This window comes from Microcebus murinus, chromosome 1 (genome assembly GCF_040939455.1).
Source record: "Microcebus murinus isolate Inina chromosome 1, M.murinus_Inina_mat1.0, whole genome shotgun sequence".
In the NCBI taxonomy this organism is placed as follows: domain Eukaryota; kingdom Metazoa; phylum Chordata; class Mammalia; order Primates; family Cheirogaleidae; genus Microcebus; species Microcebus murinus.
Genome location: NC_134104.1, coordinates 134,183,098 through 134,208,021, shown reverse-complemented (window position 1 = coordinate 134,208,021; position 24,924 = coordinate 134,183,098). Strand labels below are relative to the sequence as shown.

The window sequence follows — 24,924 nt, the reverse complement described above, 5'->3', positions numbered from 1 at the left end:
AGGCAGAAAGAAAATCAAGTGTAAAGGTATATCTAGTTTCATGTTTGTCAGAAGTAAAGTCTTTGAGGAATTATGATCCATTTCTATATAGCTAGTTACTTTTATTCATTCATTTCACAAATATTTATTAACCACCATTTATGTGCCAGGTACTGTGCTAGATGATGAGGATTCATTAGAATAAAAAAAATCTTCTGCCCCTTGTCTGGAGCTTACATGGATTTTTTTCTTTTCTTTTGACAAGTAAAAGACTCATAAAAGTGTCTAGCTTTAAGAGCACAAAATTAAAATGTCACATGAATTTTCCTAATGGCAGCATTAATATTATCAGCTATGAAATTAAACAGTGAGGTTGTACTAGATGTGTACTGAGGTAAGAATCAAAATTGGACATTGGACTGCTTTTCCAAACTGCTTTCTCTTTCTTTAAAGTTGGAGTCTATACTACCATCTAGGAGTTTAGCCAGTATGAAATGTGAAAAGAAATGTAAAAGCACTACGAAAAATATAAATTATTTTATATAACAAACTTTTGGTTTTTCATCAGAAACCCTAATGATGAAAAATATAGATCTATCCGGATTGGAAACACAACTTTTTCCACTAGACTGTTGCCTGTCAGAGGAGCTGTTGAATGTTTATTTGAAATGGGCTTTGAAGAGGTAAGTATGTGCGTGTACAATGCAATCATTATTGTGTTATTGAATAAGTGTTTAAGATAGTGCTTTTTATTAATTTTTTAAATTGATTTCTATTAGTTTTATTAATTGATCATTTTGGGAATCTGTAGAAGTAGTTATTTCTTCACCTATTAGACATTTAAAAATCAGTAAATATACTTTAAAATTGTAATAAAATGTAACAACTCTCCACAGAGAAATTCTGACAAGTCTCAGTTCTTTAGAATAAGGGAGGGTCAAACATGTAAGCCAAGGACCAAATGTGGTTCACTTTAGACTCTTAGCAAAAACCTGACTTGTGAGCACATATGGATGGATACTAATAGGGTATAACTACCTGTCTCCAGTAAGAAATGAAGAGTCTGAAGTGAACGCAGAAAAGCTGAATTCAGTTGCCACACGGAAACTTCTTTTGTGACAGGAGAGGAGTTTCAGTGTATTTTTTTTGTTTCTACTTCAAAAGAAAAGTTTGGTATTTCCATCTTCTGGAATCTTGTGGCATAGTTTAATTTTATGACATATTGAAAGTAGTTTTTAAGATTATGAATTTTCTTTATATCCTTAACTATTTCTAGTTTATGGAGTATTGAGAGAAGTTAAACAGGTTATGGAGACTTAGTAGTCAGTGGCAGTCAGAATTGGCAATTGTAGAAATGGTTAAAGAGATAATGCTGAGCTGCTGTAAGATACACTTTCCTTCCTGCCTCTCTGCTTCCCTCCCCAGGTTCCATTTCACACCAAGGTAACAGTAGTGAACTAAGTAGTAGATAAAATCCGATCTCACACAGAGGTTGCATTCTAACAGGTTAAACAGGCAGTAAACAGAAATGAACACAGAGAATATGAGTGCAAAGAAGAAAAGAAGACAAGGTAATAGAATAAAAAACTAGAGTGGTAGGCAGTGGTCAGGGAAGGCCTCTGAGGAGATAACATTTGAGCTGGTACATGACTGACATAAATGATGAAGTAGTCCAAGTACTTGAAACTCTCAGGTGAGAGTATTTCAGGCAGAAGGATTAACATCTGCAAAGGATTGCTGGCAGGACTAGCTTTGACACAGAAGTTTCAGAGACAGGCAGAGACCAGGACATAGGATTTTGAGGACTGTGGCAAAGACTTAGACTTTATTCTAAGTGTGATGGGAAGCCATTGGAAAGTTTTAAGCAGGAAAGAATATTTTCAAAGACTACCCTAGCTGCTGTAAAGAGAATGTGCTGGATGTTCTGGAATGGGGACAAGGGATGAAGTAGGTAGACTGGTTAGAAAGTTTATTAGTCTGAGTACATGGTAGTGGTTTTTATAAGTTCTGTGAGGACAGGGCTTTTTTCTGTTTTGTTCCTACATTGTTAGCTCCTAGAATAGTGTTGATGCATTACAAATATTAGGCACTTAATGAACATTTGTTGAATTAACTACTGATAGCAGTGGAAATTGGGAAAAGTAGAAGGATCCAGGATTTCCTTTTGTAATGGAGTCAACAGGAGTTAATGATGAATTGAATGTGGGGTATGAGGGAAAGGAAAGAATCAAGGACTTTTAAGTTTTGGGTTGAACAACTAAGTGCATAGGAGTACAATTAATTGAGATGGAGAAATCTTGCAGAGGAGCAGGTTTCAGGGGAGAAATCATTACCTATCTTTTGGACAGTTATGACTCATTTGCTGTTAAATATTCAAGTAGAGATGTCAAATAAACACATGGATATATGAGCCTACAACTCAAAAGGAGAGATCAGGCTAGGGATATAAATTACGGTGTCATCTGATTGTAGATTATACACAGACATCAGAACATAAAGAATTTAAAATTATAGAGGGAGAACAAATAAGAGCATTGCTGATTTTGTTCAAGGAAACGCAGCTTTCTTGAGGTTCAAATTGGACAGGAAAATTGAGTAAATGACAGCTAGAGACTACCCATTTTTATTGTTGAAGTGTCACAGATTCAACGGAATCAGGTTTGTCTTTCATTCAGCAAATATTCAAGTGCTAAGTAGGGTAACCAACCATCCCAGTTTGCTCATTACTGTCCTGATCTTAGCACTGAAAGTCCAAATCCCAAAACACCTCTCAGTCTCAGGCAAACTAATGGTTGTTCACCCCACTGCCAGATAACAAGCCATACTGAGACTTGTAGTAGTATTTGATGCAAATGAAGTCATAATTTCTGAAAAGATTAACATGTTTTAATAAGACTAAATTATATTTAAAGTTTCTGGTTGGCTTTGGACTTTATATCTCAGGACCTGTCTGAAGTAAATACTTTATTAGTGTGACTAAGTTGCAGGAAGAACCGATAAAGCTAAAATTGAACTCTACCTCCAAAAAGGAATTTTGTGGGCTTTTTAAAAAGTTTTTTTTATGGATATGTAATAGTTGTACATATTTATGGGATATATGATACTTTGATACGAGCATGCATCAAAGATTGAAACAAGATTTGATTTAATAATCAAATCTGGGTGATTGGGATATCTATCACCTTAAACATGTATCATTTCTTTGTGTTGGGAACATTACAAATCTACTCTTCTAGTTATTTTGAAATATACAGTAAATTATTGTTAATTATAATTTCCCTATTGTGTTACCGATCTTATTCCTTCTGTCTAACTGTATTTTTGTACCCATTAACCAATCCCTTCTCATACCCATTACCCTTCCCAGCTTCTGGTAACCACCTTTTGTTTACTACCTCCATGAGATCAACTTTTTTAGCTTTCACATATGAATGAGAACCTGTGATATTTGTCTTTCTGTTCATTGCTTATTTCACTTAACATAATGTCCTCCAGTTCTGTCCATGTTGTTGCAAATGACAGGATTTCATTCTTTTTTATGGTGAAATAATAATTCATTGTGTATGTATACCACATTTTCTTTATTCATCTGTTCATGGACACTTTTAGGTTGATTTCATATCTTGTCTATTATAGATAATGCTGCTGTAAACATAGGAGTGCAGATAGCTCTTCAATATGCAGATTTCCTTTCTTTTGGGTGTACACCCAGCAGTGAGATTGCTGGATCATCTAGTATTTCTATTTTTAATTTGGGGGTGAACTTAGTAGCTATATTAATTTATATTCCCGCCAACAGTGTACAAGCATTCTCCTTTTGCCATGTCCTTGCCAGCATTTGTTATTTTCTGTCTTTTGATAAACAGCCTTTTTAACTGGGGTAAGATGGTATCTCATTGTGGTTTTGATTTTCATTTCCATTATGATTAGTGATGTTGAGCATTTTTTCTTATATGTTGTTGGCCATTTATATTAGGTCATTAAGTATCAAATGTCTGATTTCCTTAAGTACTGAATTTGACATCTCTGACATTTTGACTTTGACACTTCTTGTTTTAGTGTTATTGTGAAGGTAAGGTACATTCTCATTCCTTCAAACGTAAGGTTTTTGGCTTGTGATTATCTTTTAAATTTTTTTTTAGAGCAAATTTTGTGAAACCATAAATAAGTCAAAAATTCATGTTTTTTGAATATGAGTTCTGCCATGGATCCAGTGCAGTGCAGACAGCTTGAAATATCATCAGTGGCTTGAGAAGTTTGAGCCCAGGAGTTTGAGGTTGCTGTGAGCTAGGCTGACGCTACGGCACTCACTCTAGCCTGGGCAACAAAGTGAGATTCTGTCTCAAAAAAAAAAAAAAAATACTACAGAGGCTGGACTTGGAAACTCTCTGTCATCCACTGTATTCGTCAGACCTTGTACCAACTGACTATCACTTCTTCCAGGCTTTGGACCACTTTTTGCAAGGAAAAATACTCAATTCTCAACAAGCTGTGGATAATGCCTTTCGTGATTTCATCACCACTTGCTCTCTAGGCATCTTTGCTGCTGGCATAAACAAGCTACCATTAAGCTGACAAAACAGTGGGGGGGGGGCAGTGGCGGTGGCTCACGCCTGTAATCCTAGCACTCTGGAAGGTCTAGGCAGGAGGATCCCTCAAGGTCAGGAGTTCGAGACCAGCCTGAGCAAGAGCTAGACCTCTCTCTACCAAAAATAGAAAAAATTAGCTGGGCATGCTGGCACATGCCTGTAGTCCCAGCTACTCAGGAAGCTGAGGCAGAAAGGATCACTTGAGCCCAGGAGTTTTAGGTTGCTGTGAGCTTGGCTGACACCTGAGGCAACAGAGTGAGACTGTGCCTCAAAAAAAAAAAAAAGATGGCAAAACTGTGCTGATAATTTAGGTGCATACTTTGATTAATTGTACTGCTGCTTGTTTGAGATATAATAAACTAAACTTTTAATTCAAAATCAGACCTTTCATTTTAATGACCTAATATGTCTTTTGTGGAATGTCTATTCAGATCTTTTGTCCATTTTCAATAGTTTTGTTTTTTTTTTTTTACTATTAAGTTGTTTGACTTCCTATATATTCCGGTTCTCAATCGCTTGCCATTTGAATAATTTGCAGACATTTTGTCTCATTCTATAGGTTGCCTCTTCACTTTGTTGATTGTTTCCTTTGCTATGCAGAAGCTTTTTAATGATTTTATCCCATTTATCAGTTTTTGCTGTGGTTGCCTGTGTTTTTGAGGTCTTACTCAAGAAATCTTTGCCCAGATCTATGTCCTAATGAGTTTTCCTGGCTGGGCGAGGTGGCTCACGCCTGTAATCCTAGCTCTCTGGGAGGCCGAGGCGGGTGGATTGTTTGAGCTCAGGAGTTCAAAACCAGCCTGAGCAAGAGCGAGACCCCGTCTCTACTATAAATAGAAAGAAATTAATTGGCCAACTAATATATATAGAAAAAAATTAGCCGGGCATGGTGGCGCATGCCTGTAGTCCCAGCTACTCGGGAGGCTGAGGCAGCAGGATTGCTTGAGCCCAGGAGATTGAGGTTGCTGTGAGCTAGGCTGACACCATGGCACTCACTCTAGCCTGGGCAACAAAGCGAGACTCTGTCTCAAAAAAAAAAAAAAAAAAAGAGTTTTCCTAATGTTTTCTTCTAGTAGTTTCATAGTTTTGGGACTTACATTTAAGTCTTTAATCCATTTTTATTTAATTTTTATATACAGTAAGAGATAGGGGTCTGGTTTCACTCTTCTGCATAAAGACTTAACTAGTTTTCCCAGCATGATGGGCTTTTGAAATGAAGTATGAATCTAAGACTTATCCCAGAATTTACAACTGTATGTTAAAATCATGGACACTTATAGACCCACTTATTTCTGAGGCTATATTCTTTTTTTTAATGAAAACTCTGAGAGTGAGGTTGAGAAAGACTGGGCTCTAAATAGATATGTGACCCTACAGGTTAGCTTAGTGGAATGGTTCTCAATCAGGAGCCATACCTACCCTTACCGTGGTAAGGATGGGGCATGGGATTTGTGAGGGCATTTTGGGTTATTTCAGTGACTAGAAGATATTTAGTGGTCAGGAGCCAGATTTGCTAAACATCCTGCATTGAGAATTTTCTTAGCAAAATTACCTTGGGAAACAGCTTTGTTAATAATAAAATTCTTACTGATTCCTTAAAATGTTATTGGATCTAGTGTATTAAGCTTATAATTTGTCTTTTTGTGAAAATACAGTGCTGTTGATTAAATTTTTTGGTATAGACACTTTGGCCATAATTATATATTCTTTTGGGACTGGCTGGGAAGAGATGGAAGGGAAGGGAGCAAGGCATGAGCAGCATCTTTGTCTTACTGGAACCCTCTCTGGGGTGTGGACTTGAGACCTAGATCCAGATACCTGTCATGCAATTTTTCCTTCTCTGTGGTTTTATTTGCCTTTCTCAGTGCTGCTGCACGAATAGTGTGAGATCAGATGCTTCCATATTTGTTTTTAAACCAGATATCTGGTTTTTCTTCCCAGGCCTGCCTCATCAAAGATGTAAGGTGGTTCCTTTCTAATGTTGGAAAAGTCATTGTGTTCCAAATTGAGCCAGTCATCTAATCATTACAGTTGTAAAGATGTTTTCTGTTTGCTCATCCTTTCCAACTATTGGTACAATCTTATGGGTTTTGGTCCCTGTTCAGTCTGAGGTGAAATCAATTATAGCATAATGATTGTGGTCATGCTGTTTGAATCCCTGCTCTGCCAATTATTCTGTAGCTTCAGGCAGGCTATTTAACTTCTCTGAGCCTTTGTATTTTCATATAAAACCTAATACTTACCTTTCTGGGTATTTGTTAGAATTACTGAGATAATGTATTTAAGATGCCTAGCACAATACCTAGAACACAGAAGCACAATAAATGGTAGTAGTCTTTTTTACAACTATTATGGATAATGCATGGAGCTTGCTGACCTCTTCCAGCTTTTTAAAAAGGATTCATATGGAATTTCTTAGTCATTTGGTTCCTATAGGTCTACCATCACCACAGGAATAAGATCACTCTCGATTGTGGAGTTTATTTAAATACTCAAGGTCTACAATTCTGTGTTCTGTTTGTAACCTTTTTTATATGATTTGCAGTTGGTAGAATTGCAGTTTTAACACTTGGTTCTCAACACCTTGAAACTTGATTGAACATAGTTTCATTTCACCTTTTTTCTTATCTTGTAATTGGCTGACTTTTCATTTTGGGTTTTGTCGTAATGTTTATCTTAAAGTTCTCTGATTATACTATGGGTATTCATTAAATGAATCACAACTCAAAGACATGATTTTTTTGTTTTGTTTTGTTTTGACCACCTTCTTATTATAGTTTATAATGCATAGTTTTGAATTGACTATCAGGGTATACTGTTTGTTATTTTGGAAAAATTAGTAGACCCTATACACCTGTGGTCCCTAACACTTGGACCTTGGCCCAGTACTGGTCCGTAGCCTGTTGGGAAAACAGGGCCGTGTGTCACTACCTGAGTTCCCTTTTCTCCCCCACCCATGGAAAATTGTCTTTCATGAAACTGGTCCCTGGTGCCAAAAAGGTTGAGGACTGCTGCTATACACAGACTTCTAATCACGTATTCTTTAAAGATTTAGAAGGTTCAAAGGTTGTTATATTACTTCTTGTTGGTTTTATGTGACCCCTGATCTTTTTGTACAGTTATATATCTACTATCTTTATTATTTCATAGGAAATTTCATAGAGAATAGTAATATCATATACTATTGCAGAGAAGATGGGAATGTGCATTTTTGCGACTCTTATGGGGCTTTTTGACTTCTTACTCAAAGATCAAATATTTTTCTAAAGGTCCTTTGAACCACATTAAATAAGCTAAACATTATAACAGGGAAACAAATTTTCTTAATTTTCTGGTTTATGTTTAGGGATTATTTACCTTTGACTGTATTGTAAAAAGTGCCATTAATGGTAAGAAAACAGTATGATTTTTTAAAATATGATGCATTCTATAGTATTGACTTCATTTTATATATAACTATCTGTATATATATGAATTTCATTATAAAGCAAAGGTTAAAATTTTTCCTAATTTTATAAATTCCAGGGAGAAACACACCTTATCTTTCCTAAGAAAGCTTCAGTGGAGCAGCTGCAAAAAATTCGTGACCTGATTGCAATAGAGAGAAGTAGCATATTGGATGTTTCCAATAAGAGCCACAAAGTAGAATCATCTCAGCCACCTGCAACCAGCACCCAGCTTCCTACAACACAATCTTCAAATCCTAATGGGTTAACCCAGCATGCAGAAAACCGCCAAGGGCAGTCATCAAATCCACCGTCTGCTCCAATGGTAATGTTAGAATTAAACTTTCCTTAACTATTCCTTTCAGAGTGTTGAACAGCAACAGCTTTGGAATATGTTATAATTTATTCCTGAATTTATGCCCCCTATATTCTTGGTTCTTACAACTCTTATCACATCCAAATTTCTTCAGCTCTTTAAATTGTGAAATTTGTGGTAAAAGTAGGAAAATTGGCTGTGTTTTATTTATATTTTAAATCTTGGCTTGTGGCTTTTTGCTTCTGAGGCAGCTTAGTTTGTTTAGTTTATCATTTATAAATGAATGCATTGCCTTGGTACTTAAATTAGTTATACAAATTAGCATATATCTTTAACCTGAAACAAAATAATAGACTTGTTGAACAGAGATATGATCATTAGATTAGACTTCCTCTACTGCATTGACATTTCTAATCTAAATTTTACCTGCTGCCTTTTACCACGGGGATTATTTCCAACAGCGCAATCATTATCAACACCTTAATTCAATAAAAAGTCAACTTCTTTAGGTTAAGGTAAATAAGAAAAAGTTAATTTACTGATAGTGGATGCTAGCAAATTCCTGAAATTTAGTTATTAGTATACACAGATATGTATTTCTGAAGAACTGAAATCAAACTTCTCATGTCTTATAGGCATTCTTGGTAAATTTAAATGATTCCATTTAATAGATTATCCTGTTTATCAAAATCCGTTTTGATAGAGATCCTTAAGTAGTGTTCTTCTAAATTTTTACTGTCAGAAAAACTTTTGTGATATTTCTATAGTAACTGTGTCAGTAGCTATTTAAACTTATATCCTCCTATTTTAATTTTGGTGGAACAACTTGTCACTGTCTTCCACACAGTAGAACTTTATATAGTGTCAATTATTAGATCTACCTTTAATCTTTTCTAGCTGAATAATTCCAGAGCTTTTAATCTCTTCTGTTTGATTGTCAAATGATTGGCAGTCATTCCTTTGTCTAGGCTGGGAAGGTCCCAAACTTCTTAAAAAATAAAGGATAGAAGTGTTAGGGGCTGGCAGAAGAGACAGAGAAAGCTACTGTCCTTTATGTCATTCTTGTTGAGTGGTTTCTAAATTTTTTGTGGAAGATTAACCTCTCTAACATACTATTTTGTGCCTCAGTTGACTTAAATCAACCTGTAAGTGTTTAAAATATTTTCTCCTATCATTAGCTTCACAGATAGTATTTGTTTATAATAATAAACACAGCTAGTGTTCATGAATGTTTCTGAGAAATTATTACTGGATAGTGTTGGATCAACTAATAATGACACTAAATGGCTGTGGGCATCAGATGAGATAGCGTATGTTAAAACTTTGTAAACTGTAAATAACTTTAAAGGTTGGCTTTTAGTAATTCTGCTTCCTTATAACTTGTCACAGAAAAGTAGGACTGCTTAACCCCAATGTGACAAAATAGTAACTCTAGTTATTCCATGCATTAAAACAGTGGTTTCCACACTTTTTGATTTGAATATCTTACTAGTAATAAAATGTTGAGTATATAACCCAGTGTCTTATTTATTTATAAATTATATGCTTCTATACTAATTTGTTATGTACCTTATACAACAATCATGTGAAAAACTAAAGGGTGAAATAAAAAGTGAATCTTAAAACCATCCCATGGATTCTCTACCTACCCATGCCCCCTATCTAGGAACATGTGTGTACCATCTTGGAATACCTTAGGTCTTCATCAGTTTTGCAGTTAAGGTTGGTACTGAGACAGAAGCTCCCTTAACATCTTTCTTGACTTTTAAACACCTTTTCTTAGGAGTTTTCTAAATACCACGTTAGAATATATCTTTTAAGATTTCCTACTTTATCTTTTTAATTGTATAATAGTATTACAGTTTAAAATGCTCACTGCTAATCAACCTTACAAAAAAGGTTGAAAACATTTTATTTTATAAGATATCTCTTCTAGGCCCAAGTAGTATTTTGTTATTGTTCTGGCTCAGGAAATTCATTCACATTTTCTGAATCTTCTTTAAACGCCTTCCTTTTCTTGATTCTTAACCATGCAGTTCAGATAGTTTGGCGTCTTTAAAGCCCTGTCAATTGCCAGAAAGCCTCTGGACATTACACAAAAAAACAAAACATCATTCTATTGCCAAAACAAATCCTAGAGATTAGAAGAAAATTAATTTTCTCAAAGATGTATGCTAATAATAGGCTAGTACATATCAACTCTTACTAGTCCTTGAGCCAAAATATCTATTTCTGTGTTCCCTAAAGGAGTTGGAATACATTAGAATGAATCTTGTATTTTATAGACAATTCTTGGTTATCCATGGATCACTGGAATACACATATTTTTAAAAACTATTTTGTTACTTAAGCTTTTATCGCCATGAGTGGCTATACTACAAAACTTAACAATTATTTTCTCCTGCCTTGCCAATTTGAGTAGGGATACTAAGTGAGAATTAAAATGGACCAAAGTAAGGGAGAAAGAGAGAGATTTTAAAAAGCATTTCACCTCTACATAAACTCAATAAATCTGGTGAATTTTATAGCTTATTTTGTTTATTTATTTTTCAGTTAAAACTATATCAAGTAAAATTTTGAAATACAAGTCAAGATGATAGTCACTAAAATTGAGGTTTGCCAATAAGCTTTTCTTTTAAGATATAAAGTACTGGAATATATTGGTACTCAGTAAATGGTGGTGGTGGTTGTATTTTGCTGTCTTTTCCAGACAATTTATATAAATGCAATAAAAAATATGTAGTGTCTTGCTTCTGGCTTCTTTTACTTTGTGTAACATTTTTGAAGTTCTTCATTTTATAGGCTTTATCAGTATTTTATCGCTGAATAGTATTCCATTTTAAGGATATACCACATTTTGATTATCCATTCATCATCAGTTGATGAACATTTGGGTTGTTTCCCATATTTGCCTATTGTGAATAATGCTGCTGTGAATATTCACATACAAGTCTGTAGACATATGTTTTTATTTCTCTTGGGTAGATTCTTAGGAGTGGAACCACTGAGTTGTATGGTAAGTTTATATTTACTATTTTAAGAAATTGCCAAGCTGTTTTCCAAATTTGCTATACTATTTTATATACTCACCAGCAGTAAATGAGGATTGTAGTTTCTCCATATCCTCTCCAACACTTACTGTCTTTTTAATAAAGCCATTTTAGTGGCTGTTAAGTGTGTCTCATTTTGGCTTTAATTTGCATTTTTCTAACATCTCAACTGATTTTTAAATTTGCTGGTTATATTTGCTAAGTGTTTGATGTTCGTAATAGAAGTAACTTCCTGATAACCCTTTATGTATTTTTATACCTTTTGCCTTCGAAAACCAGATGTGAAGTAGTAAGGACAGTTTTTCAGTGACCTAGAACCTCAGAATGTTAGAAGCATTATGTTTCCAATTTTGAAATTTTATCTAGGTTGAAAGTGTGATTCTGCAGTATGATTTTCTTAAAATATACATTCAGCACTTTTTTACTCAGCTAGTATAAATGTATGCTTTTATTTGGCATATGACTTCTTTTAAGATGTATGTGAAATTATTAAGAACTTTTCATCAGCTTTTTTTATCACTCTGGAAGTTACTGTCCATTGTGTATATGGGCATGTGTTTATTTAAAACAATTATCATAATTTGTGATTATTTCATTGAAATTATAAAAATATATCATTAGATAATAAGGATAAATGAAATGAGCTGGTTAATTTTAAAACTAATTTTATCTCATAAACCAACAATAAGACAACCTCTTAGTTTGAATCTATGTGTGATGTTTATAAGAGAAGAAATCTTCTATTTGGACATATGATTTAAATGTCCAATTTCTTATTTATGAACCTACCACTCTTAAAGGTAAACTAATATCTATCTACATGTCCTTTGATGGGGGATTACTAAAATTATTATATATCCTTCTGTCAACATACTTAGCAATCTGTCAAAAATGCCATATATGTTGTATGTGTGTAATATTTTGATTTTTCTTATTAAAAATATACATATATATGTTCATTTTTTTAAAGATTTAGAAGACCATACAAAACATCTTAACCATTATTTCCTCTGAATGGTTAAATTATGGGTGATTTCGTATTATTTATACCAAATATTTTCTTAATATTTTCGCAGCAACATGTATTAGTTTTATAAATAGGAGAAAAAGGTTTTTTGGTTAAGAAATAAGTTTATTGTTGATTACAGCTGTCATTTAAAGTTTATTATTAAACAGAACTTTTGTGTTTAAAAACAGGTTCTAAATTTAAAAGCCTCAAAAATAAAGGACTACAAAAGGATAGAAAGAGGGCTAGTAGGCTTGGGAAGCCTTGATCTTTTACTAAAGAAATAAATTTGCTAATCCAGCTTCCACTGATTAATTTAAACGATTTGACAAAATCATTTACATTGTATTTTTTTCTTACAAAGAATCTTAAATATATCTTACATCAGAAATCAATTGGATATATGATTAGTGAAGAAAAAATCTCTTTGATCTAAAACAGACAGATTTCACATTTTAAACTTCCATTTGTACTCCAAATAACTTTTACCCTCTCAGACAATTAACTGCTGCATTAGCACATGGTTACCCAGCTGCTGTGATCACCATGCAATCAGCAACCTTCTATTTTTATGGCTTAGTCTTTTTCAGAGTTGTGCCAATGAATATGTAAAGAAATAAGGCAAGAAAATAAACTTTATTGTTCAGGATTATTTGAATGCCATTAAAACCATAATGAATAAGGTAATTTCCAGATTGAAAAAGAATTAAATTTAAAATAAAAATGCTCTAGATGAATTCTTACCCTCTCAGTAGATGAAAATCTGCATTGAAGGAAAAGATACCACTGTAAGTGTGCCTCATTTTTATAGGAATTTTTCAAATAAAAATAGTTACGTTTCATTTTTTTCTATTTCCATATCAGTTCTGATAAAGGAAGATATTCCTCTGCCTTGCAAATTACCTGAACTTGTCATCACCAAATCTCTATTTCTTCCACCAGATGTTACACTCATCCCTGTGTTAATGGAGGCAAAGTGTCTGCTTTTAATAAAGGCCAGTCCCTCCTTTGTCCCTTTATCCCTACCGTCTCCTCTGTTTACCATGGAATCTCACGTGGATAGTGCCCAGTCTTGGATTTCTTCTTTTCTTGGGGAGGTCTTCTCAGTGGCATTTAAACCTTCCTTTTGGCCAGTTTTCATTTAAGATTGTTCCACTGGTATCACATACATATTTCTGAACATAATACCAGACTGAATCAAAATGGAGGAAGGGCAAATTTGGGAATCTGTATTTTTAACAAGCAGATTAACATTTTTTTTTCTTTTTTTTTTTTTTTTTGAGACAGAGTCTTACTTTGTTGCCCGGGCTACAGTGGCATGGCATCAGCCTAGTTCACAGCAACCTCAAACTCCTGGGCTCAAGCAATTCTCCTTCCTCAGCCTCCTGAGTAGCTAGGACTACAGGCATGCGCCACCATGCCCGGCTAATTTTTTCTATATATTTTTAGCTGTCCAATTAATTTCTTTCTTTTTTTAGTAGAGATGGGGTCTCGCTCTTGCTCAGGCTGGTCTCGAACTCCTGAGCTCAAACAGTCCACCTGCCTGGGCCTCCCAGAGTGCTAGGATTACAGGTGTGAGCCACTGCACCCAGCCCAGATTTGAGAACCTTTCCTGTAAGCTCTGCTGTCCTAGAAACAAGCCAGCATACAAATATTCTGGGATCCTGCATGTCATATATTTCTCACATCCTCTTCCCAGTACTCATCATTGCATCTTTATTACTCATATACATTTCTAGTGTATCTCCCTACTTTAATTATATGCCCTATCAGAAAAATATTTTTGTGCATATACTGTAATTATGTTTTTGTGTATTTGTTTACAATTTATATACATGTACTACTTAGCAATATACTGTACACATTATGAAACAATGTAAAGAGGTGCTGAAGAGTAAATATGTTTAATTCTAAAAAATGTATTAACAGTGTATCATTTATTGAATGTAGACAAATCCATATTTTAAATTGTCTTTATAGGTTTGAATTTGGAGAGCTAACTTTGTCAGATCTCAGATCGTTAATGATTTTCTTTTTTGCATTAAAATGTAGCTTTTTAAGGACTCATAGTAAAAAGCATATGATGTATTAGCCCTTTTCTCTCTTCACATGTATTTTCATATTTAGAATTAGCATTAATGCCTAGAGTTCTTTGTGATCTTTTTAAGCCATATTGAGGGTTAATTTAGTTAAAACTACATAACATAATCTATAAAAATCCACTTAACCAGGCACATTTGAACTGTAAAACTTTGTAACATGACTATTACAGAAATAAGAGTGAGCATACCACTGTTACCCTTCTACTTTGTGTCATTCTCCCTTCTCTTAAGGTAACTTCTCCAGTTTGTGAGAGAAGCATTGTTCACCCAAATATTAATATTATTATAACTTAATTGCCTTACTTATGGCCAAAAAATAATATAAAGAGAAGTTATAGTATTTCCTGCCTACATCTCAGTGGAACATTTTGTATAGCTGCTTTTGTATACCACTTGTACAACTCAGTCTCTTGCAACTTGTTTTCCTTATTAATACTATTATAAAACTGTTTTCTTACAGCCATCCACAATCTCCAATTTAATCAACTTTAGTTTGTTTTTACTTGACCATCCGATAATCATTTGGTCAATTTGTGAGTTTTCTCTTACTGCAAGTGGTTAAACTACTGACCTGATTGATCATTTAAAAAAATGGATTATTCCTAACATATTTTTATCTTTTAACTACTCCTGACACTACAGTACAGTCACCAAAACTTGTTGATTCTACTTGTTCATTCTACTTCCTACTCCACAGTACGGTACACACAGACAAATATTTATTTGTTGAATTTCTATAGTGGTTCTGTCATTATTTGATTCATGCCTTTTCCCCCTTGACCTTAAATTGATCATATCTGTCTTGTGCACCCATCCCAGTGCTTAATACAGTGCCTGACATTAAAGTAATTGGTAATGATTTTTTGTTTTATGTGTCTCACCTTATGATATGCACATTAAACCTATTCACGTTTACTATAATTGCTAATATGTTTGAACTTTCTTCTGATATCTTATTTTGTGTTGTCTATGTCCTTTCTTTTTTTTTCTTTTTTCCCATTATGTTTTGTTTAGATGAGTCAAGTTTTTTCTCATTTTTATCCTTCTAAGAGTTAGGAAGTTAAATATTATCTTTTTACTCGTTTAATTATTGACCTGAAATTTGTAATGCAAATATTTAATTTTAAGTTTTTTTGCCAACATCTTACAGAAACCTCTGTTCTGTTCTTTTTCTTATCACCTTCCTTATGAAAAAATCTTAAGATTTTGCTTTCTACTTCTGATGTTTTTTATACCAATCAAAACGTAAGTTTTACCAGTTGGGTTTTTTATTTGTTTGATTTTTGTGTTTTTAACACATCCCTGCTGCTTTTATCTGAAATCTTACTTCTGGGTATCTTATTTATTTATTTAGGCTATATTATGTTTTATGGCTACAATAATTTCTTTAATAATTCTTTTAGATAGGATTTGGGAGCAATATGCTTTCTGTGTTACGTGTCAGAAAATGTATTTATTTTGCCCCTTTACATCATTGGTTTGGCTGGGTGTGAATTCTATGTTCCTAATCATTTTCCCTCAGAATTTCAAAAAATTTGCTTCATTGTTTTCAATGAAATGTCTAACATAAAGTTTCTTTGCATGTAGTGTGTCTTTTTGAAGGCTTTAGGATTTTTTTTAGTATTACAGTTATGAAATGTCACCATTATATGCCTAGTTTTTATTTGTTTGCTTACTTTGTTTTCATTCTACTAGCTCTTCAGCTATCAGAAATTTGTTTCTGTTATTTTTTTGAGGAGTTTCTTCTGTTGTTTCTACTCTTTCTAGAATTTCTATTAACTGGATTTGGGAACTTATGGATTTATCCTCAATGTCTATTCGTTCTTTTTATGCCTTATTCTTAGAAAATGCCTTTGTTCAGTTTTTTTAATTGATTGTTCACTCTTTTGCTATGTTTATTCTACTGTTACTTTCTTCTTTTAATGTTTAAATTTTTATTTCCAAGATCCATAGTTGAGTCTTTCTCTGAATACAGTGTATTCTCGAATCTCTGAGGATGAACTTTTTTTAGTCTGTCTTTGTGTTCACTGCCATTGCTACAGGATTAGCTTTTCTGATATTGATTCTAATGCATCTCCTCAACAGTATGAGTTATTGTTGTAGACCTGTATGCACTTGAGAGTTCCCGCCAGCTTGTCTGCGAATACTGCATTTGCTTCTAGCAACTGTAAGGAAGGGCAGGACACCATGGTGGGTTGTGACAGAAGCAATTGTTCTGGACTTGTTACTTCTCTTTCCTTTTGGGTCTCCAAGCATGCACCCCAGCCACTCAGAGGTGGACTTTTGTTGATGAGATAACAAGGAGGGAAAGGCCAAAATGACTAGCTATTCTTCCTGCGAAGCCCAACCACTCTCCCTAATGCTTGCTCCGAGGTCCTTTCCCTTGGGGTTATTTAGAAAACTTTTTTTTTTACTTTTTATCACCACCCTCTCTGAGGGTGTTATCAAATATATTCATAATGTTGTTCAGTCATCACCACCGTCCATCTCCAGATGGTTGTCATGGTGTCTTCCTTTAGTCCATTCATATCTGCCTTTTCTCTTTTAGGAATTTCTCAAGATTTCTAATTATTTAAAAGCATGCCTCCTTTGCTAATGCTATCCTTCACAGGGATTTGAGGTGGAAGGGGTTATCAGATACATTCCTCAGAGTGCTATATTGATCCAAGCTTGTGCTCAAAAATTCAGCATAGCCCTCTTTAAATATATACTCAACAATATAGAAGGAAAACACAGATCTTAGACTCTGACACAAATATGACTGTCTTTTTATACTAATGTTATAAAGATATTGGATATAATTATTTCAGTAAATCCAAAAATTTCCCTTTATGAAATCATAAAACCACAGTGTTTTTTATTATATGTCATTTTTGCAGCATATCGTGAAAAGCTAATTTCAATATTTTTTTTCTATTAGGTTACTGCTAATTCAACCATTCTAAAAGTTCTTCAGTCCAACATTCAGCATGTGCTGGTCTATGAAAATCTGGCTCTCCAGGAGAAAGCATTGGCTTGTATTCCAGTCCAAGAACTAAAAAGGAAATCACAAGAAAAGTTATCTAGAGCTAGAAAATTGGATAAAGGTAGTGGCTTTGCATAATCATTCATTGCTAAATATGTATCATTGCTAAATAAACAGAAATACTGAAATACAGTTGACTTGTGAAAAACACTGATTTGAACTGCATGAGTCCACTTATACATGAATTGTTTTCAACCAAATGTGGATTCATGGGATGAGAAACCCGCATGTATAGCGGGCTGACTTTTCATATCCTTGAGTTCTGCAGGGATGTTTGCAGGACTTGAGGATATATGGTGGTCATGGAACAAATCCTCTTTGAATACCAAGGGACAATTTTAGTGCCTTTTGCTGTATACACTGTAAATATTTAACCTATTTAAATTTAGATTTTTTAAGAAGTGCAATAATATTTTAATAGTATAATTTTTTTGTAAATACCTCTATTAACATATATTAACACATTAACATTTTCTTTCAATTTTTGCTGTGATAAAATACACATAACATGAAATTTACTATCTTAACAATTTTTAAGTGTACAGTACAGTGTGATTAAATACATTCATAATGTTGTACAACCATTACCACCATCCGTCTCCATAATCTTTTCATCCCATACTGAAATGCTATACCCATTAAGCGGTCACTCCCCATTCTCCTATCCCTCTAGCTTCTGGCAGCTACCATTCTACTTTCTGCCTCTATTATTTTGACTACTCTATCTCACGTAAGTAGAATCATATAGTATTTATCTTTTTGTGATTGGTTTATTTGGTTTATAATGAACCTCAAGTTTCATTCATGTTGTAACGCTGCAGAATTTCCTTCCTTTTAAAATCTAACATTACATTGTATGTATATAGATACATTTTGTTTATCCACTCATCTATTCGTGGACCCCTGCGTTGCTTCCATTGTAGCTATTGTGAATAATGTTGCTTTGAACATGGGTGCACAAATACTTCTTTGAGACCCTGGTTTCAATTCTTTTGGGTATGTACCCAGAAGTGGAATTGCTAAATCATATGGTAATTCTATTTTAAAATTTTTGAGGAACCACTGTAGTGAACTGTACCAGTTCACAATCCCACTAACAGTGCACAGGTGTTCTAATTTCCCCACATCCTTATCAACACTTATTATTTTTCGTTTTTTGATAGTAGCCATGCTAATGGGGGTGAGGTAGCATTTCATTGTAGTTTTGATTTGCATTTCCCTGATGATTAGTGATAGTGACATTTTTTTGTGTGCTTATTGGTCATCTGTCTGTCTTTGGAGAAATGTCTACTTGAACATTCTTTTTAAAAAGTTTTTTTTTTTACCTGAATATGTATTTGTAGTTTAATCCTTGACATGTGAATGTTTTTAGATAAATTAGAACTTCAGCCCATGGAATATATGATGGCATCATTTGTGAATTTGAATTAATGAATCTAACAGAAACCATATTTAGAATTAACCCACTTGACTAGACTATTGACTCACTTTTGTTAATAGAGAGACATTATTACTGAATAAGGGTGGATTTTGAGGCTTAGTGTGGTGGCTTATGCCTATAATGCCAGAACTTTGGGAGGCTGAGGTGGGAGAATCACTTGAGGCCAGGAGTTTGAGACCAGCCTGGGCAACATAGTGAGACCCTCATCTCTACAAAAAATAAAAGAAATTTAGCCGGGCATGGTGGCACATATCTGTAGTCCCAGGTATTCATGAGGTTGAAGCAGACAGATCTCTAAAAAAACAAAACAAAACAAAAACATGATTTTGAAGCCAAGAGTCTTTGTATAAATTCAGCTCTGCTTCTTACTGTGCATCATCACTGAGCAAGTAATTTAGTCTCTGTGTCTCAATTTTTCTGTTTAAAATATAAATGGTATGGATTTCCATCTGTTTACATCCTCTGCTATTTCCTTCCTCAGTGTTTGTTATTGTTTTCATTAACAGTCTTTGGAATTTTGGTTGTTAAATTTTCCCAACTATAGCATTTTTACTTTGAGTTTTTATGTAATTGCTTTTTAACTCTTAAGCCATTTCTTTTTTGTTGTTGTTTTTTATTTCAGCATATTATGGGGGTACAAATGTTAAGGTTAACATATATTGCCCATGACCCCCCGCTCCCCTACCTGAAACCCAATAAATGTTATTCCTATATGTCCACTTAGGTGTTGATCCGTTAATACCAATTTGCTGATGAGTATATGTGGTGCTTGTTTGTTCTTCCTTTCTTAATGGAGATCCAAGTTTCTGACTATACCATTTTCTTTATCCCTGGAGAACTACTGATATTGTTTCTTTCAGGGCAGTTCTGCTAGAGGTGAATTTCCTTCATTTTTGTTTGCCTGGGAAAGTTTTTTTTTTTCTTTCACTTTTGAAGGATAATATTACTCAGACACAGAAATCTAAGTTGGTGGGTTTTTTCTCTCAGCATTTTAAATATTTCACTCTATTCTCTTCTTGTTTGCATTGTTTCTGATGAAAAGTCTGCATACTGTATTTTCTATCTGTATTCCTTATTCAAGATTTTCAGTGAGGAGAGAGGGAAGAAGGAAATAAAAAAGAAAAATGAGATTTTCACTCTAATTTTGGTTTTCTTTGCAGTTTGAGTAAGATATGCCAAGGTGACGATTTTTTATTTATACTGCTTGGAGTTGAGCTTCCTGTATCTGTGGTTTAGTGTTGCATTAGTTTTTGAAAATTCCCAGACATTATTACTTCAAATATTGCTTCTGCTTCTTTCTCTCTTTTCTTTCTGATATCCCAGTGTATATTTTATTTTACCTTCATTTAGCTCTGTGCCTTGATTTGCCATAGTTCTTAGATGTTCTGTGTATTTTGAATTTTTCCACAGTTCTATAATGTTCTATTCTTTAATGTTTCCTGTATTTGTAGAGGTCAGAGGCTTCAAATTCCTCTGGTATTCTTGTTTTTTCTCCTATTGTCTTTGGACTTCCCTAAGAACTTCTTAGAATCAGCATCCTGGAGATCTTTCAGTTGTAATCTGCTGTCTGTCATTGTATTGGAGCCTTTTTTGAGTGATGAAGATATGGGGGAGGAGAAGGTTCTATAATGTTTTGATCTCAGAGTTAAAATCTCAGTGTTTAAGTGTGCCTATATCCCTGGCCCCCTGGCCTTCACAAGCGTTTCTAAGCCTTTTTCCCTGCATAGGAGAGTTAGGAAGAAGGCACTGGAGTCAGGGAAATGGCTTTTCCCCAGTTCAGAAAAGGCTCTGGTAAAATCTTTTTCCCTAAAGAGTAGGTTTACTTGTGGAGAATGCCCTGGTGTACTTCACAATTCTTCCTCTTTCCTTTTCCTTCCTTGAGCGACAAAGGGGTCTGTGTTGGTTCTTCATCATGACAACTTGATAGGGTTCCTGTAGGCAAAATCCACAAAAGAATGGGGACCTCTCCTAAGACTGCATTTCTCATGCTCAAGCTAGTCCATACTTAGCTTCCAGCATTTAAAAGTTCTTACTAGTTTGTGGCTCTAGTGGATTCTGCTCCACGTAAATAGATCTTGGCTGTGATTCTCTCTGTTTGCCTCTCTGTCTGGATCTTCTTTGTGACCTCAGTTCTTTAATGGATCTAAGTAAAGTCATTGTTTTTCAGTTCAGCTTTTTATTATTTAGAACCCAGAAGCTGAAACCAGGAATCCCTCTGAGGGGTTAACTATATGTGTCTTTTCCTTTTTAACTATTTAATCAGTTTTCATGTGTGTCATTTGCTACCCCTTGTATTTTGGTGATTTTTGTCTTTATTTTAGTATTATACTGTGTCATTTCCTTATTTTTGATGACTGGCCTGGATCTTAGACTTAATTCTGCTACAGGTCTGTTAACCTTGAGATAGTTCTCTTTTTGCATTAACAGGGGCTTTTTTATATGTAAAATAAGAATACTTATCAATATGCAATCATGAAGGCCCTGTCCAGCTTCAAATTGCTATGGTCCGTTTTACGATGCCTGACATAAATGTCTATTTATCAGATACTTACAGAACATGTTCTGTGTTTGAGTTGAGTATTTGGAATGGGCCCTGAAGGGGAGAGAAAGTTAGTAATATAGCTCTGCCTTAAGAAGCTGCTGTCTTTTGGCTCTGGCATACATGGTTTCCATTTTCCAGGTCACCTCATAGTCCAGAATGTCTGCTGGAGCTCCAGCTGTTACATTTGGAGACCACATATCAGGAGGAAGAAAGGGAGGAAAAGCAAAAAGGTTATATCTCTAATCTGAACCTATTCTCTTAAAGTAGCTTTCCTTGGAGTCACATAAAGCTTAGTGTTTTAGCCTCACTTAGCTGCAGGGCAGTGTGGGACATGCAGTCTTTTAGCTGGTGCATTGTCATCCCCCCAAATTAAAACCCTATAAATAAAAATGAAGTAGCAAGGATATTATGTGGCAACCAGCACTCTCTGCCCTAGTGACTGGCACTGAGATGATAATAAAGCCACCACTGGCCAGATTGGTGATTTTCTTTCCTTCATTCACTGGGCTCTTTTTGCCTCCCCAGACAAAATCTTATTCTGGGTTATGAACTAGGAAGTGTTCTGGTTTGAAGCAGAAGTGGGGCCCTTGTAACCCTGCCCACTAAGATACCTCCAAAGATAGTTAAAGCTCAGAGAAGCAGAAGTTTGATAGCTCTGGCCTAGTAGTCTGAAGGTTTGCCATGATTAAATGTTCCAGATATAGGTAAGACACCTTTTTGGAAGAGCAAGAACCTTGTCATTTTAGAAAAGTGATAACAATATAAGTGGGCCTACTAAATTGATATGAAGACATGGTGTGCAGAATGTTGAGTCTTAAAGGTGTGTCTAGGGATGAGGCTGCCTCTATGGATGTTTTTACCCATTTTCTTCTCATTTCTCTTTCTTGTACATTGATGTCAGTGGTTTTCAGAGGGCGGAGTTAGGGCCTAAGCTTGTTGATTTTATTTTGTCACTGAGAAGTTACTAGAAATCTATATTTATATGGTATTTTTGAAGATGCTAAGTTTATAAATATGAAGTTTTAATTATACTTTAAAAATAAACCCTCTGCATTCTAAATGTTGTCTTCACAGAATTTAGCATCTAAGTCAGACCTTCCTTTAACCTCCATGTCTCAGATTTCTGAGCTCCTCCTATCCTGTATATACAGGAATCCATTTTCATTTCTCTGAGCCATATTAAGGATATTATTATTTAACTGAGAAACACTGACCCTCAGTAGTCTCACTGTTAGTTATATTTCCAGCTGGAAACCTGCTGATGTATAGCTAGAGTATGTAACACAGAAGTGTAATGCAAATAAGCTGTTTTCCTTTCCCTTATTTTCCTGTCTTGATAATGATTGTTTGGTGAACATTTGTGATTCTAAGTAGTATTTTGAAGCTTGTTCAGTCCTTCCATCATTCTTTCAAATATTTACTGAGCACCTATTTTATTTTTTTTTATTTTAATTTTTACTTAAGAATGTTACAGGTGTACAAATGTTTTGGTTACATAAATTGCCTTTGCACTGCCCTACCAGCAAGGCCATCACCCAGACAGCATACACTGTATCCATTAGGTGTAGATTTACCCATCCCTTCCTTCCCTCTCCCTGCCGGACACCTGGGAATGTTACTTCCCATATGTGCACATTGGTATTGATCAATTAGTACCAATTTAATGGTGAATACATGTGGTGTTTGTTTTTCCAGTCTTGTGATACTTAGAAGAATGGGCTCCAGATCCATCCAGGATAATACTATAGGTAGTTCATCACTTTTTATGGGTAAGCAGTATTCCATGGTATACATATAGCACATTTTGTTAATCCACTCACGTATTGATGGGCACTCAGGTTGTTTCTACATCTTTTCACTTATGAATTTGAGCACCTATTTTATAACAAGCATAGTTGTAGGTGTTGGGGATATAGAAGTGAACATAATGAAGTACGTGCTATGAAAGACAGAGAGACCCAAAGCAAACAAACAAACAAATAAACAAAACCCCAACACACCAAATACTCAAATATGTCAAGTAATGATAAGTGCCAGGAAGACAAACAGAATAACAGATTAGAGAGTGAGTGGCTAGAAAAGACACCATTTGGCTTAAGATTATCAAAGGCTTCTCTAAAAAGCAATGATTTCCCTTTTAGGTAGAGGGCACTAGCAATTGCAAAGGCACTGTGAAGTGGGAGAGTTTGACATGCTTAAGGGATGGCAGAAAGGGTGTTGTGGCTATAGCAGAATGAGCCAAGACAGAAGGAGGGGGTAGAGTTTGAGGTCAAAGAGGTAATGGGGCATGTAAGTTTCTTGTGGCTGCTATAAAAAATTACCACAAATGTCATAAATTTAAAAAGCAGAAATTTATTCTCTCACAGTTCTGGAAGCCAGAAATCTAAAATCATTAACATAGGTTGAAAGCAAAGTGTCAGCAGAGCTGTGCTCCGTTGCCTCTTCCAGCTTTTGGTGGCTATGTCTCTCCAGTCTTGAAGGCCAGTATCTTCACATTATCTTCACAGTATCTTCAGTATCTTGAAGGCCCCATCTTCACATTACCTTCTCCTCTGTGTGTAAAATAACCCATTTGCTTCCTTCTTAAGAGGTTACCTGTGACTGCATTTAGGGCCAGTCCAGATATTCCAGGATAATCTCCCTGCCTAAAGATCCTTAACTTCATCACATCTGCAAACACTTTTTTCTTTTTTTTTTTTTTTTGCCATGTAAGGTAACTATTCATACATTTCACAGGCTACAGGGATTAGGACATGGATATCTTTTTGAGGGGCCATTTTTTAGTCTACCACAGGGGGCCAGCTGAAAGAACCAGAGTAAGGACTTTGAATTTTATTCTGAATGAGATAAAAATCCATTGGAAGGTTTTGAGTGACATAATCTGGCCTGCATTTTTAAAAAGATCACTCTAGTTGCTACATGTGGACTAGACTGAGGAGGAAGATACTAATACTCTGTTTCTAAATGTTCAATTTTAATGTAACTAACACATGAATGTCTTCTTGTTGGAAAACTCATACAGTAAAAGCCAAACTTTCCCTGCCATTCAGTCCTTTTCGTCTTTCATAGGTAACACATAGGTAACACTTATTATTATATGGTGTGTGTGCTTTCATGTCTATTTATGCCTATAAATAGTTATCTATAAAAATAAATAATTTAAGTTGTGTGGGATTTACATAAATCCCACATAGTTGTGTGGGATTACATAAATTTATTATCTCATATATATTCTCATTATTATTATTCTCATTATTCTCATATATATTCTCATTCTCATATATTCTCATTATTCTCATATATAAATTTATTATCTCCTATATATATTAAGTTGTGTGAGATTTACATAAATGTGTAACATTTTTGTATTATAATGGATCCTGGCAAACAAATTACCTTCTAATTTATAGCTTAAGTGTTTTAAGTTT

General features: G+C 34.7%; 1 protein-coding gene across 3 annotated transcripts in view; it reads left to right on the top strand.

Moving 5' to 3' along the window:
* The window catches only part of NGLY1 (N-glycanase 1), a 53,929-nt gene that overhangs the window by 6,154 nt on the left and 22,851 nt on the right, over positions 1-24,924 (top strand). For all 3 annotated transcript variants that reach the window (XM_012786263.3, XM_012786261.3, XM_012786253.3), the window contains exons 2-4: positions 548-662; positions 8,094-8,339; positions 17,409-17,574. In XM_012786263.3, the coding sequence (XP_012641717.2) occupies positions 548-662; positions 8,094-8,339; positions 17,409-17,574 (527 nt within the window). The remainder of the gene's footprint in view (positions 1-547; positions 663-8,093; positions 8,340-17,408; positions 17,575-24,924) is intronic.